The 16,056-nt window shown below is 40.5% G+C and overlaps 1 protein-coding gene across 1 annotated transcript; it reads right to left on the bottom strand.

Annotated features, from left to right (window-relative positions):
* Window positions 1–716: 716 nt before the first annotated feature.
* On the bottom strand, window positions 717–8,276 carry LOC131131057 (aldo-keto reductase family 1 member D1-like). Its single transcript, XM_058075378.2, has 9 exons — window positions 7,819–8,276; window positions 7,591–7,758; window positions 6,613–6,729; window positions 6,416–6,493; window positions 4,561–4,683; window positions 2,901–3,010; window positions 1,098–1,263; window positions 898–980; window positions 717–832 (listed from the first exon to the last, which is right to left on the bottom strand). Exons 1-9 carry the CDS (start codon window positions 7,909–7,911, stop codon window positions 790–792), a joined length of 981 nt encoding a protein of 326 aa, XP_057931361.2. The 5' UTR covers window positions 7,912–8,276; the 3' UTR covers window positions 717–789.
* Between the last annotated feature and the right edge of the window lie 7,780 nt (window positions 8,277–16,056).

The following is a 16,056-nucleotide window of genomic DNA, read 5'->3' on the forward strand; positions in this document are numbered from 1 at the left end:
CTGGACTGGTCGCCAGCCAATCACAGGGCACATATAGACAAACAACCATTCACACTCACATTCATACCTATGGACAATTTGGATTTGCCAATTAACCTAGCATGTTTTTGGAATGTGGGAGGAAACCAGAGTACCCGGAGAAAACCCACGCATGCACGGGGAGAACATGCAAACTCCACACAGAGATGGCCGAGGGTCGGAATTGAACCCTGGTCTCCTAGCTGTGCGCTAACCACTAGACGGCCGTGCCGCCTGTGCTAATATTAAAGATACTTAAATACTAAATAATACTTAAAATATTTCCGATGGTGTAATATGGTGTATAAAGGCTTTATGGTGGTTTTATGTTTTACTCTGGAACAAAAGTAACTCACGTTTAAGCTCATTTGCTGTCAGATAGCGACCTCTAGTGGTGACTATAAGGATGCACTCACTGGCCACTTCAATAGGTACGCCTGCACGGCATCAATCATATCTGGCAACCCTTTCGTTAAAAATAGTTTCCCATATTTAACTATTTTCATTAAAAAAAAACTAAAATCAGCATTATCCTTATTTTCCAGAATATTTCTCTCATTTTCAAATGCAAGTGTTGACAATGCATGTCATTAAAAATCACAAATGTTGCTTTTATAAAAGTTAATCATGCGGGGACACAGCTCTTCTATTTTTTTCAGATGTACCTAAATATTGTGTCCATATAATGTATTACTAACTTGCATTCCATGTGTTTTTATTATTATATTATTATTGCTTTTAATTGTAATGCATTCATATCACCCATTTACATTAGAATTCATCATGAAAGGGATATTCCGGATGGTCGCTCCACCTATGTTAAGAAAAGCAGGTCAAGCCACACAAACAAACAAATTAATAAATAAATAATAAACTTACATTAGGAGTTCCACAAAGCGTATGTTCTTGTTCAAACCTTCGATGGCTTTCATTTCTTCCTCGGTGAGTGAAAAATCAAATATCTACCACAGCAGGGAAAAAGTCAAGCACCGGAAATGAAGGGTTGTAGACCACAGCAATGTACCCCGACAGGCATCCTCACAGCTACTAAAATCTGACATGTGTTGTGTTGCTTAAACCTGGAAGTTGTGCCGGATCCTTTGCGGGCTGAAGCTCTTGGGAATGACCACCACTCCTCTCTGCACGTTAAAGCGCAGAGCAACCTGAGCGCTGCTCTTGTTGTACTTCCTGCCAATGGACGCCAGCAGCTCATCCTCCAGCATCGGAGGACACTTGACATTCACCCTGATGACAGTCATGTCATGTCAGTGATTACACAATCAATGTGCTCTTTTCAATTCCAGGTCAAGTAAAGCACTGACATAATTATAGGTTATAGTATCTTCGGTCTCGGGCTGATACTGACACTTGGGGGCATGATACCTGGCTTGATACCAGACAAACCATGTGATGATCTTATTATCACATACTATTTAATCATGAGCTTATTATCACGTATTATTTAATCAAAAGACCATTTTGTTTCCAGAAAATGTTCAGTTTATTACATGTATTATATCTAAACAGTGTAAACACAATAATTGCAAAAATATTTCAACAATAATATTCTATCAACCGTCTTATCTTATCAATGTCTGACAATTAAAATTCCATTAATCAAGTTTGGGTTTTTTGGTGACTGGAGAAGCACAAGGAATATTTATAGTTACAGTGACATTTCCTGTCACATGCGCGGAGTTTCGAAAGCTAGGCCCAGGAGCCCACTTCATGACCTGGGCTCGTGCGCTGTTCTCTGATTGGTTGTTTCACGGGCACGATACCAGAGCAGCGCGCTCTGAGTGGACAGCTACGGGGGCTGATACTGGACATGGTTAAACTCTATATTTTATCAGTATCACTGCCCTGGGCTTTGACACAGTATCATTTCGGCCTTTTCCCGTATCATTCATGGGCGGTTTCTAGGGTACAGGGCCAATTAATACTGCAGTATGTGATAATTACACTTATTACACTACAATTAATACTGTAGTATGTGATAATTACACTTATTACACTACAATTAATACTGTAGTATGTGATAATTACACTTATACACTACAATTAATACTGTAGTATGTGATAATTACACTTATACACTTACACAACCAATCAGAGAACAGCGCACGAGCGTGAACACACACTATAAATATTCCTCGTGCTTCTCCAGTCACCAAAAAACCCAAACTTGATTAATGGAACTTTAATTGTCAGACATTGATAAGATAAGATTGTTGATAAAATATTATTGTTGAAATATTTTTGCAATTATTATGTTTACACTGTTTAGATATAATACATGTAATAAACTGAACATTTTCTGGAAACAAAATGGTCTTTTGATTAAATAATACGTGATAATAAGCTCATGATCAAATAGTATGTGATAATAAGATCGCGGCACGGTGGACAAGTGGTTAGCGCGCAGACCTCACAGCTTGGAGACCAGGGTTCAATTCCACCCTCGGCCATCTCTGTGTGGAGTTTGCATGTTCTCCCCGTGCATGCGTGGGTTTTCTCCGGGTACTCCGGTTTCCTCCCACATTCCAAAAACATGCTAGGTTAATTGGCCACTCCAAATTGGCCATAGGTATGAATGTGAGTGTGAATGGTTGTTTGTCTACTGTATATGTGCCCTGTGATTGGCTGGCCACCAGTCCAGGGTGTACTCTGCCTCTCGCCCAAAGACAGCTGGGATAGGCTCCAGCACCCCCGCGACCCTCGTGAGGAAAAAGCGGCAGAAAATAAATGAATGAATGAATGAATGATAATAAGATCATCACATGGTTTGTCTGGTATCAGGCCCAGTATCAGTACCCAGACAAACCATGTGATAACCTACAAATGTAGTTACGTATATAAATAGAAAATGTCTCTCCACACACCAGGATTCATCTCTGGAGGAACCGAGGGGACAGTAGCCAACGATGACAATGTCATTTTGACGGCAATAGTCCAGAAGTTGGGGCTGCGTGAAGTAAGGGTGACATTCCACCTGAGTAAGAAGACACAAAGTAATAAAGTACAAAGTAATTAGAAATCTGGTAAGCTTTGGCTGAATATACAGCGGTGTGACAAAGTGTTTGTCACACTTAAATGTTTCAGATCATCAACCAAATTTAAACATTAGTCAATGACAACACAACTAAACACAAAATGCAGCTTTTTAAATGAAGCATTATAATATTAACCCTTTATAGGGCAAGTAACCATATATGGTAACTTAAAAAAACAGGGTTTCCCCATGTCTCAGCAAGGCAACAGAGTCATGTGACTTTCTCATGCCAATCAGCCAAGATCAGACAATGTCACAGGAAGTGACATCATGGGCTGTGATCAATCAGGAGTGAGCCGGAGAGTATCAAACCTCCTTCTTCATTCAGAAGTCGGAAATAGCAATTTTCTGACGCTTGGGGCCCCGACACTCTCGGCCCAAACATAAAAAGTAACCATGATAAGTTGATGACAGTCACTCTAACTACAGTACCTCTGTTGATGTCACCTTGTGCAGTTTGACCTGTATATGGTATCTTGATTTGCGCCCAAAACCTGAAACTTTTTTAAAAAGTATAAAGAGAAAAATGTCTTCTTATAGCCCCCAATAACACTGAAGGATTGAATTTTTAAATTTCTAAGTATTTCAGCGAGTGCCCTATAAAGAGTTAAGGGATGGAAAAAATCCAAACCTACACGCCCCTTTGTGAAAAAGTGAAGGTAAAGGTTATAAAGCCATTTCTAAAGCTTTGGGACTCCAGCGAACCACAGTGAGAGCCATTATCTACAAATGACGAAAACATGGTGAAGCTTCCCAGGTGTGCCTGGCCAACCCAAATTACCCCAAGAGTGCAGCAACAACTCATCCAAGAGGTCACAAAAGACCCCACAGCGACACCCCAAAAAAATGCAGGCCTCACTTGACTCAATTAAGGTTTAGTGTTCATGATTCCACTCGAAAAAAAACGTTGGGCAAAGACTAGTTCTAGGACAAAAACCAGTACTGAGCTTGTCTTCAACTTTTTAGAGGTTCAGAAAAAGAACATCATACCAAGAGTAAAATATGGTGGTGGTAGTGTGATGGTCTGGGGCTGTTTTGCTGCTTCTGGACCTGGAAGACTTGCTGTGATAAATGGAACCATGAATTCTGCTGTCTACCAAAAAATCCCGAAGGAGAATGTCCGCCCATCTGTTGGTGACCTCAAGCTGAAACCAACTTGGGTTCTGTAGCAGGACAATGATCCAAAACACACCAGCAAGTCCACCTATGAATGCCTTTGGAGTGGCCTAGTCAAAGTCCTGACTGGTGGCATGACCTTAAAAAGGCTGAATGACAACATTTCTGCAAAAATGAGTGGACCAAAATTCCTCCACAGCGCTGTAAGAGACTCATTGCAAGTTATCCCAAATGCTTGATTGCAGTTGTTGCTGCTAAGGGTGGCCCCACCCAGTTTTGCAAACATGCACAAAAAGAACAAACACTTTTTTTCCACCATTATATGAGGATGGAAACTACACTGAAGTATGTACTGAAGTAGCAGTGGAAGCCACCTGGTTGGACACAGGCTTGTGTTTGAGGCCTGGTTTGTTGAGAAGGAGCTCAAGTTGTCTGCGGTTAAAGTTGGACACCCCCAGGGACTTCACAAGACCAGCGTCCACACATGCCTCTAACGCCTGGACACAATAGAACAAAGAAACATCAACAATCAATTCAGACTGACTTGATATCCTAAATCAGGGGTCTCAAACACACGGCCCGTGGGCCAAATGTGGCCCGCAGGACACTAGTTTGAGGCCCCCGCCTTGATATGAAAGTTTAATGTTAGTGCGGCCCGTGCAAGTTTGATATGGATGCTCTATGGTATCATGTACCCAGAAAAAATTATTACGTTTGATTAATGTTCATGTTAATGGTTAAATAACTGTTAACTGGATCTGGATAACTGTTAATAGTTATCCTCCCTATCCGTGTGGAAGTGGTACGTTTTTGGCTATTTAAGTTTAAAGGAAATAACTTGAAGGCTACCGTTTAGGTCGCTAGCTCTCTAGTTTGCGAGTTAGCATGTGTCTCAAGACCCTGCAGTTGCGCAATATGTTGTAAATAAAAAGAGTATAAATGTGACTATAGTCGTGTTTTGTCATGTCTACAGGGCTCTAATAATGCTTTGTTCATTTTAATCTGAAAAAAATAATTTGTCTACCCACCAACTATATGTGGTTTCTTAAGTTTTTATTATTTGATAGATAGATAGATAGATAGATAGATAGATAGATAGATAGATAGATAGATAGATAGATAGATAGATAGACTCCCTTTATTGTCATTGCACAAAAACACAGTAGTGAAATTGCCAACGAAATGTCGTTGCCTGGCTCCCATATAATAACAGACACAAAAGATAAGTAATAATAAATAATAATAATAATAATAATAATGTGGGGAATAAATAGATAGAATAGACACCAAATATGAACAACATAATGTAAAGTGCAGCGTGAACAGTAAATTGCCCAAATAATTTAAATAAATAATAATAATGTAATTAAGGGTAGAGGGGCTTATTTGGCATTCAGCAGTCTGATGGCCAGGGGGAAGTAGCTGTCTCTGAACCTGGTCGTCCTACAGCGGATGCTGCAGAGCCTTCTCCCAGACGCCAGGCGAGAGAACAGTCCATGCTGGGGGTTATTATGTTTATTTATTACCGATTGACACAGAGATGCGTGGATTTTCTCCGGGTACTCCGGTTTCCTCCCACATTCCAAAAAAATAGGTTAGGTGACTCCAAATTGTCCATAGGTATGAATGTGAGTGTGAATGGTTGTTTGTCTATATGTGCCCTGCGATTGGCTGGCGACCAGTCCAGGGTGTACCCCGCCTCTCGCCCGAAGACAGCTGGGATAGGCTCCAGCACCCCCCGCGACGCTCGTGAGGAAAAAGCAGTAGAAAATGAATGAATGAATAATAGAGTGGCTGCACGGCGGTCAAGTGGTTAGCGCGCAGACCTCACAGCTAGGAGACCAGGGTTCAATTCCACCCTCAGGCCATCTCTGTGTGGAGTTTGCCTGTTCTCCCCGTGCATGCGTGGGTTTTCTCCGGGTACTCCGGTTTCCTCCCACATTCCAAAAACATGATAGGTTAATTGGCCACTCCAAATTGTCCATAGGTATGAATGTGAGTGTGAATGGTTGTTTGTCTATATGTGCCCTGTGATTGGCTGGCCACCAGTCCAGGGTGTACTCTGCCTCTCGCCCAAAGACAGCTGGGATAGGCTCCAGCACCCCCGCGACCCTTCGTGAGGAAAAAGCGATAGAAAATGAATGAATGATAGAGTGTATCTGTAAAATGACTACACCATAATTACCGCATTTAGGGTACTACTATAAGGTGGTACTTGTGTTTCATTACCTCCCATGTTGCACAGAGGTCTGTGTGGTGGTAGATGTACTTTCCATTCTGGTCTTTTGGGTAGAACTCATTTCCAGGCTGGAAGGCATCAAAATAAAAGATAACCCAAGACACAGTATTAAAGTTGTTTTGAATCTTGTTGGATGCTGCAAGCACCAAGTGTAATCTCAAGCCATATTAACAAGTGTGCTCAGAACCTTGAAGGCCATGGGAAGTTCAATGATGTAGAGATCCACGTAGTCCAGTTTCAGTGTCTTCAGGGTCCTCTCCAAGGCCGGTCTCACCAGTTCTGGTGGATGGAAGGTATTCCATAGCTGAGGAAAGACAGGACATGTTATACAGCAGGGGTCTCAAACTCAATTTCCCTGGGGGCCACTGGAGCTTGGGTCTGGGCGAGGCTGGGCCGCATCCGGTTTTCCAAAAAAAACCAAAAAAAACGCATTTATTAAAAACAAAAATTTTTTAAAAACTTCATTTTGGTTCAAATTTTCTACAAGAAAAGCTCTGATAAAACATTCCACTGTTCTCAAATATCTTACTTTTTATTTTTCTACACAAAATAAGATGAAAAACAAATAAACAAATCAAGAATAAAGAAAATCAATCAATCAGTAATAAATAAATATAATAATAATAATAAAACACCAAATAATAAAAACTTAAGAAACCACATATAGTTGGTGGGTAGACAAATTATTTTTTTCAGATTAAAATTAACAAAGTATTATTAGAGCCCTGTAGACATGACAAAACACGACTATAGTCACATTTATACTCTTTTTATTTACAACATATTGCGCAACTGCAGGGTCTTGAGACACATGCTAACTCGCAAACTAGAGAGCTAGCGACCTAAACGGTAGCCTTCAAGTTATTTCCTTTAAACTTAAATAGCCGAAAACTTACCACTTCCACACGGATAGGGAGGATAACTATTAACAGTTATTTAACCTTTAACATGAACATGAATCAAACGTAATAATTTTTTCTGGGTACATGATACCATACAGCATCCATATCAAACTTGCACGGGCCGCACTAACATTAAACTTTCATATCAAGGCGGGGGCCTCAAACTAGTGTCCTGCGGGCCACATTTGGCCCGCGGGCCGCGTGTTTGAGACCCCTGTTATACAGGATAGTGTTTTGATGGTGAGTGGATGTACTGAAGTTACCTTTCCACAGTAAAAGATGTCCTCTCTTGTCACGGTTCCGTCTGCAATCTTTTCCCTGATGGCACGACCCACCTCGTGTTCATTGAAGTAGACTAAGGCGCCGTCAAAGTGCCTGTAGCCCACCTCGATGGCCAGCTTGACGCATTCCAACGCCGTCCCCTTTGGTGTCTGTGAAGGACATTTAAGCTAGTTAAAGCATGGACCCAAAATCACAACATTATTCCTCACCGTCCGAGGGTCTCCATATGTGCCCAGTCCCAGCAGCGGGATGCGGTTCCCGTCCCTGAGAGGGATTCTGTGATCCTGAGCAGTCAGATTCATGATCCTGCTCTGTGGTATGGATGCATTAACATGTGCCTCCAACTTAGCCTAATAGCTGATTTATTGCAACGCAGGCACGCACCTTGAACCTTACCTTTAAACTGCCATGCCTTTATTTGCATACAAGATAAGGATGAACTTTATTGGGGCTTTATTTCATGTGTTTGCAGAGTGAAGAAGAACATTTTCTGAGATAAAATCACACCATCCAGGTTGTTTAGTCTAGTTGTAGAGTGTGTTTTTGTTCCGACTCTGGCTCATCCTCAGGATTAAACTGTCCTGGATCCCAAACATTGTTTGACACTGTAAATAATAATGGAAGCAAGCTGTTGCAGCTGCATGTGAAAACATGAGCAAAACATTTGCTTTAACTCTTCGACTGCTGAAACGCTGCATGCACCACTGTGGTGCCTGTGCTATTATTTTTCAGACAAATTCACCACAAGGTGTCGCTGTTATTAAACTCCATAAGTCAGATTGACTTGTAATTTCCCAAAATAACACCCACCATAACTTTTGGGTTATATTATTGCAAAACACTTTTGGGGGAATGACGTGTGTAAATTTTGAGCAATATCTGTTAAAAAACATGGCCACCATAAAAAAAAACGTCTTTGCAAGAGGAACGAATGAGACTTAACAACTAATTGTCCATAATAATTGGAAAAAGACAGATCTGATTACAATTTTGCTGATAATCAATAACATCAGTGACCATCTTCCCGCATTCACAATTTACAACGGACATAAAAAAAAAGACAAATGGAGGCCAAAAACACTTTTCAAAGACTACACACAGACGACAGTGGCAACGCTTTCAGGAAATATTTAGAACAGGGGTCTCAAACACGCGGCCCGCAGGCCAAATGTGGCCCGCAGGACACTAGTTTGAGGCCCCCGCCTTGATATGAAAGTTTAATGTTAATGCGACCCGGGGAAGTTTAATATGGATGCTGTATGGTATCATGTACCCAGAAAAACTTATTACGTTTGATTCATGTTCATGTTAAAGGTTAAATAACTGTTAATAGTTATCCTCCCTATCCGTGTGGAAGTGGTAAGTTTTTGGCTATTTAAGTTTAAAGGAAATAACTTGAAGGCTACCGTTTAGGTCGCTAACTCTCTAGTTTGCAAGTTAGCATGTGTCTCAAGACCCTGCAGTTGCGCAATATGTTGTAAATAAAAAGTATAAATGTGATTATAGTCGTGTTTTGTCATGTCTACAGGGCTCTAATAATGCTTTGTTCATTTTAATCTGAAAAAAATAATTTGTCTACCCGCCAACTATATGTGGTTTCTTAAGTTTTTATTATTTGCCGTTTTATTATTATTATTATTATTATTATATTTATTTATTACTGATTGAGATTTGAGAACAGTGGAATGTTTTATCAGAGCTTTTCTTGTAGAAAATTGGAACCAAAGCAAGTTTTTTAATTTTTTTTGTTTTTAATAAATGCGTTTTTTTGTTGGTTTTTTTTTGGAAAACCTGATGCGGCCCAGTCTCACCCAGACCCTAGCTCCAGTGGCCCCCAAGTAAATTGAGTTTGAGACCCCTGATCTAGAAGAACAAAGATGGGAGATTGTGTACAGTACAAAGGATGTGGATGAAGCATATGACCATTTTCTTTTCTCAGTTACATAATGAAAAGTGTTCATGGGAGCCCCCTGTAGACCCCCTCGCCCCAACCACGGCATAACATTGGGCCCCCCAGTTTGAAAACCACTGCATTAAGGTATTTTATTTATATTTAACAGTATTATCTGGAACAGTAAAAAATAGCAGACTACCCTCATTATTTTATGGTTGGCAACACCAATAATTATCATATGAATAAGGTAGTTGAAAAGGTTAACAAATACTTTCTAAATAGATGGATGGGTGGATGGATGGATGGATGGATGGATGGATGGATGGATGGATGGATGGATGGATGGATGGATGGATGGATGGATGGATGGATGGATAGATAGACAGACATTGGACCAAAACTGGCAGAAGACATTCCTGAATTGTGGACAATGGAGGAAAGGAATGAAACCATAGATAGAAATCCTAATTCCATGTTTCTCATTGTCAATACTTGTAACGTAAGTAAAAAACATCAACTGATTGTAACGGAAACAATATTTAAAAAATCATCAATAAGATTATGGAACCCCTGATGTACATCATTAATTAATAATTTCGGATGGGAAATTTTCCTTACAAAATTAAAACATCAATTTACAAACTACCGACCATCTCTTTTCTATGTAGTAAAAAAAAAAATACCATATGGAATACAGGAAGTGAATAAATGTACTGCAGCAGATGTGAAAGGAATGGGGACGAGGATTAAATAAGCTTTGCTTCTTCCTCCTTTTGGACATGTGGAACTGGGAATTGAATTATGTGAAGTATTTCTTTGTAACTTGAATGCATGCATTAATACTCAAATAAGGTCATTGACCATTAGTGTAAAGATTATAAACATTTGAGGATATATATGGCTAACGTGCTTTAGATCATATATTTGATGAAAAGTAGCTACTGCAATGTTACCCAACATATTGCGCAACTGCAGGGTCTTGTGACACATGCTAACTCGCAAACTAGAGAGCTAGCAACCTAAACAGTAGCCTTCAAGTTATTTCCTTTAAACTTAAAAAGCCAAAAACTTACCACTTCCACACGGATAGGGAGGATAACTATTAACAGTTATTTAACCTTTAACATGAACATGAATCAAACGTAATAATTTTTTCTGGGTACATGATACCATACAGCATCCATATCAAACTTGCGCGGGCCGCACTAACATTAAACTTTCATATCAAGGCGGGGGCCTCAAACTAGAATCCTGCGGGCCACATTTGGCCCGCGGGCCGTGTGTTTGAGACCACTGTTCTAAAAAAAGAGTCTTCAGTTGAACTGATCAAAAAACATTAACATCTCTCTGCAAAGACTCACTCGTTCATTATTTCCTCCTTTCTAAATACTGTAGCTACGTGCTAATAAGAGTCTGACCTCTATAGAAAAGGCTCAAATCTTTTTGCAATGAAAAAACAATGGCCGCCGTAGTACAGTACAGTAATATGACTTTTCATGAGCTCTGCTGTAATGCTTCTACCTGCCAAGATTGATAACTCAATGGATCTCTTAATGTTTTGTCCAAACAATGTCATTTTTCCTTTGTTGAAAAGTCAGGTAAATGAAAATTCAGGTAATTACAGCAAAAGACCTAAAAACTCGAGAACTTTATTGCTGTTTTCCTCATCTCCTGCCTTCAAACAGGCTTGTTTGTTCCATTGAACAATGGCATGAATGGAGTGAGCCCTTTTGTCAGTCATACAGTCTCTTAGTCTCTGTGGGTGGAGGCGGGGCTGCCAGCATACACAGAGACTGCAGAAGATTGTAAAGTAGTTAAATGAAATGAGTAGATGGCACTACTGCTCTACATCAGTGATTTTCAACCTTTTTTGAGCCATGTCACGTTTTTTACATTGGAAAAATCTTGTGTCACACCACTAACCAAAAATGTTCCAACATGTCACCACGACCTCACACGTGCATCAATAAGTCTATGGGAGGAACAAGGTAGGTGTTGCCACACGTTCCAATATTACATTGCTCTGCCAGTCTTTACACCACAGACACTCCACAGTAGCCACGTTTTTACATCACCACTTTTTCTCTTTCCCAATGACCTTTCGGGAAACAATGGTATCCATAGAAAGGAATATTCCAATCACTTGTTTACATGCGCCGTGAAAATCAAACAGAATAGTCAATAGGGCATGCCCAGTAAAACGTAAACATCAACATCAACGGCTTCCCCAAGTTTTTCTTTCACTTGTTGGAATAACTCCGTATTGCCAGTTTTTCGTCTGTCCAGTCTTGAAATTTAGTTTGAATCAAAAACAAACTTTGCTTAGTCCAGTGCCGATTGCTGGCCTCCATTTTTAAATGTGAAGAACGTCTGGATCTGCGTGTTACGTCATATCTGAGCATGCGCTGAAAGAACGCACCCGGGATACATTTAAACAGGAAAAGATCACATTCAATCTTGCTAATATTTTATAATTGAACAGGACATGTTTTATATAGATATATATTTTCTTTTTTAATAAAACTGGACTTGTGAATGGCGTATAGAAGGGTTTAGATTCTGTTTCACAGATGGCGGTAATGCACACGAAAGCTGCTTGCCAACCGCCAATAAACAACAGAAGAAGAAAAACACCACGAAGAAGAACGCAGTCTGACAACCAACTACAAGGTACCTCAATCTGATTGGTTAAAGGAATATTCCATCCCTGTTCAATTCTTTCCCTTTGAGCAAATAAACCAAATGCAATTGGAATATTTGGGTCCATGTATACTATTGACATAATGGCTATTGACATAATATTTGCAAATATTTTGCAAATGATGATTAATCAATGTTAATTATAAAAAGTGATATTGGATAATTCCTCACGGCACACCTGCACACCTGCCGCAGCACAGTGGTTGAAAATCACTGCTTTTGATGACTAAACTTGGATTTTTAGGATTACTAGCCAGAACCTTCAACATGCTTTTGAAGCTGTTATTATAAAACAGTGGCCACTAAATGTTTTGAGCCCAACATCGCTGGACTCAGCTGTGAAGGTAGACGGGAAAGATCTGAGGATCACTCTGAACATCCATGCATCCGTTTTCTATAGTGCTTACCCTCCTCAGGGTCCCAGGGGTATGATGGAGCTTATCCCAGCTGTGACCTTAAAACTGAGGTACGTATCGAACCGGGATTATAGCTATATAATATATACTGTTACTTCCCGAATGACCACATAATTATATTTGCCAAATTCCCCTAAAGCGTGTCCTATGTCAAAGTTGCAGTTGTGTAAAGTCCAACTAAACACTCTAACACAGGGGCCGGGAACCTTTTTGGCGAAGAGAGCCATGAAGGCCAGATATTTTAAAATGTGTATCTGTGAGAGCCATATGCATTTTTTTAAACATTGAATGCAATAAAATGTGTGCATTTTTATGTAAGACCAACAGTTTTAGATAATGGGCTCTAATTACGTAGACCAGGCACACTACCCCACGCCAATGGGGTGTGGCCAGCACACTTTCGTGAGCAGCGCAGTGTCTAATAATAAATCAAATACTTGTTGCCATTAATACAACTTCTGCTGCTGCATAGTTTTGCACCGTATTCCGTAGACGTATTTCATTCTTTTGGCCATCTTCGTCAGAAGGCTTGGTTCTGCAGCTTTAGCTATTTGACTAAAGGAGGAAAGTTTACATTTACATGTTTTTTTGACATCTCAATGACCGAGGTAGACTACAGCATTACCCAGTAATAATCAAGTTTTGGTAGATATGGTTGGCCGTATTGCAGCAGAATATAGATGAACGAATTAAAATGCATAAGAAAGTTGTTGATTTTGAATATTATTTTTAACAGTCATTTCTGTGATGTTTACTTTAAAATGTCAGCAAAAATAAATTTTTATTGTGGTAAGAAATGCTTGAGAGCCAGATACAGTCATCAAAAGAGCCCTATCTGGCTCCCGAGCCATAGGTTCCCTACCTCTGCTCTAACAACTTCCTGTAAGTGTCTGTGCAACATGATCGGGGTCTTTGTATGCCCCCCCCCCAACCAATCAAGGAATTGTCTCGGTGGGCCGCCCGAAACAGACACAGACACGGTAAGACAACCTCCGCTGAGCTTCAAAGGAAGCGTTAGCACTGCTTGAATGCGACCCAACTTCCTCCGCTGAAGGAGCTCGGAGGTCAGCTGCCCCCCTGCTGATTCCTTGCTAGATTGCGAGCGAACAGGCACGGAAAGGCAGGCAGGCACCGGTTTAGATGTGATCCAGCGCTTGAATGATTGTCAGGGTTTACTCTGTAAAGTCTCTCGTCTTTACAATGAGGAACAGATAAGATTAGACCGAGGGATGCTCTTTGTTGTTGAGATTCCACAGGATGCCTCCCATCCTCTGCATGATCTACTTTAAAGAACAGACCTGCTTGGGGACGGGGGTGTATTCCCTACACTTGGCTCGGCCTTGATGATACGATTCAAATACTGGAGAGAATGCACCTACTGAATACGGGACAACCTTGTCAAACCTTGTTTGTTGAACTCAAAAGATCCTCTATTCCACAGGACTGCTGTGATGTTTGTAAGATCCTACTGCAAAAAACGCTGGTAAAAGATCTTCTGTATGACAGGAGTGCTGTTTTTTTTAAGCACCTGCTTCCAAAAAAAACCAGCAAGTCAAAGATCCTCTATATGACAGGGGCACTCTGCTGTTTTTAAGGACTGACAAAGAAAGCTAGTTAAAGATCACCAATACAACGGGACGCTGTGCTATTTTTAACAAACTTCCACAAAAACACAAGTAAAAGATCCCCCATATGACAGAAGTTGATTTTGCAGAGTCATATGACAGGATTTGTTTTCCACTGCAAGAACCCTTGAAAAGAGCCCCTAAATGACAGGAATGTTCTGTTTTTGAGGCCGTACTGCCAAAAAATACCCCAATCGTCAAAGATCCTCTATATAACAGGTGTGCTCTGCAGTTTTTAGGAATCTACAGTTTTTGCAGAGTCATATGACAGGATTTGTTTTTCACTGCAAAAACCCTTGAAAAGATCCTCTATATAACAGGAGTGCTCTGCTGTTTTTAGGAATTTACAGTTTTTGCAGAGTCATATGACAGGTTTTGTTTTTCACTGCAAAAACTCTTGAAAAGAGCCCCTAAATGACAGGAACGTTCTGCTGTTTTTGAGGCCCTACTGCTAAAAAATACCCCAATAGTCAAAGATCCTCTATATAACAGGTGTGCTCTGTTGTTTTTAGGAATCTACAGTTTTTGCAGAGTCATATGACAGGATTTGTTTTTCACTGCAAAAACCCTTGAAAAGATCCTCTATATAACAGGAGTGCGCTGCTGTTTTTAGGAATCTACAGTTTTTGCTGAGTCATATGACAGGATTTGTTTTTCACTGCAAAAACCCTTGAAAAGAGGGGGTTGTAATAGTAATAGTATTGGAAATCACCCCGCCTCTCGCCCGAAGACAGCTGGGATAGGCTCCAGCACCCCCGCGACCCTCGTGAGGAAAAAGCGGTAGAAAATGAATGAATGAATAGTATTGGAAATCCCTGTGAAGCTTCAATTGCACTCATTTTTCCTCCTTATTTACTTCTATTTACTTCACATCTACAATCTGTACCAAAGTCAGTTGTTGCAGGGCGCTGCCAGCGTGCATGATGGGATTCAAGGACTTGGCAGCAAGTGAGGGAAGAGAAATAATTGCTCGCCCGCACGATGATAAACATTTTGTACCAACTACAGAGCCTCTGCAAATTCAATCAGCAAGCTCGATGGGCTCCGGGAACTGCGACAGCAAGGCAGCTTGAGAGATCGTCTTAATCGGAGCCACATGTCTCCTACCACCATAGACATTTCGCCCGGGGGTTTTATATCGAGTCGCCACAAGGAAACATAGCTCAGCCCACAAGTTATAAACGAGCAAGACCAATTCGATTGACATATTTATCATGTTTCTTGAAGAAATGTACTTTCATTGCAGTGAGGCTCCTGCCATGCGGTTAAATAAGTACTGCCATCTGCTGGCTACCAATGTATTGTCTTCAGAAGCTTTTTATTGTAAATGAACTAAAATGAGGCATTCAGAAGAAGCATTGAAAGATGCAGTGAACGATGTAGTATATGCATATGGCCTCAAGGTGTCAGTAATGTCCCTGACACACACCAGACACCAGATGACCATCAAAACAACAGGCTTTCATTGCGGTTTTGAATGATCTCCCAAGCTGCATAGTCACCCTCAATAAAAATCCCTAATAAAAACACGGGCTACTGTTGCTGCAGTAACCCATGCCAAGCTAAAACTAAACTCGTTCCGATTTTGCTTCCTGTCCGACCGCCGCTCAGCTCCCCTAGGGAACACATTTAGATGAGCATGAGCCTTATTTAAGTCTTAAATGGCTTTACTATGTCTACTATATTGGGTAATAGGAGTGTAAAGGTAACTATGGGGGTGTTACTTCATGTCGAGAAGGCTCTAATAATATTAAAATACATAATTAATAATACAAAAATATTCAATTTATGAATCCCGAATAGTATTTAGCA

Source organism: Doryrhamphus excisus, linkage group LG1 (genome assembly GCF_037039965.1).
Source record: "Doryrhamphus excisus strain RoL-2023G ecotype Guam linkage group LG1, RoL_Dexc_Guam_v1.1, whole genome shotgun sequence".
NCBI lineage: Eukaryota > Metazoa > Chordata > Actinopteri > Syngnathiformes > Syngnathidae > Doryrhamphus > Doryrhamphus excisus.

Excerpts from the sequence above, each read along its gene's own strand:
- LOC131131057 (XM_058075378.2), bottom strand. The coding sequence starts at position 7,911 with ATGAATCTGACTGCTCAGGATCACAGAATCCCTCTCAGGGACGGGAAC. Across the intron at positions 6,730-7,590 it reads ACATCTTTTACTGTGGAAAG|CTATGGAATACCTTCCATCC; the intron begins GTAACTTCAGTA and ends GTCTTTCCTCAG. Across the intron at positions 6,494-6,612 it reads AACTTCCCATGGCCTTCAAG|CCTGGAAATGAGTTCTACCC; the intron begins GTTCTGAGCACA and ends GATGCCTTCCAG.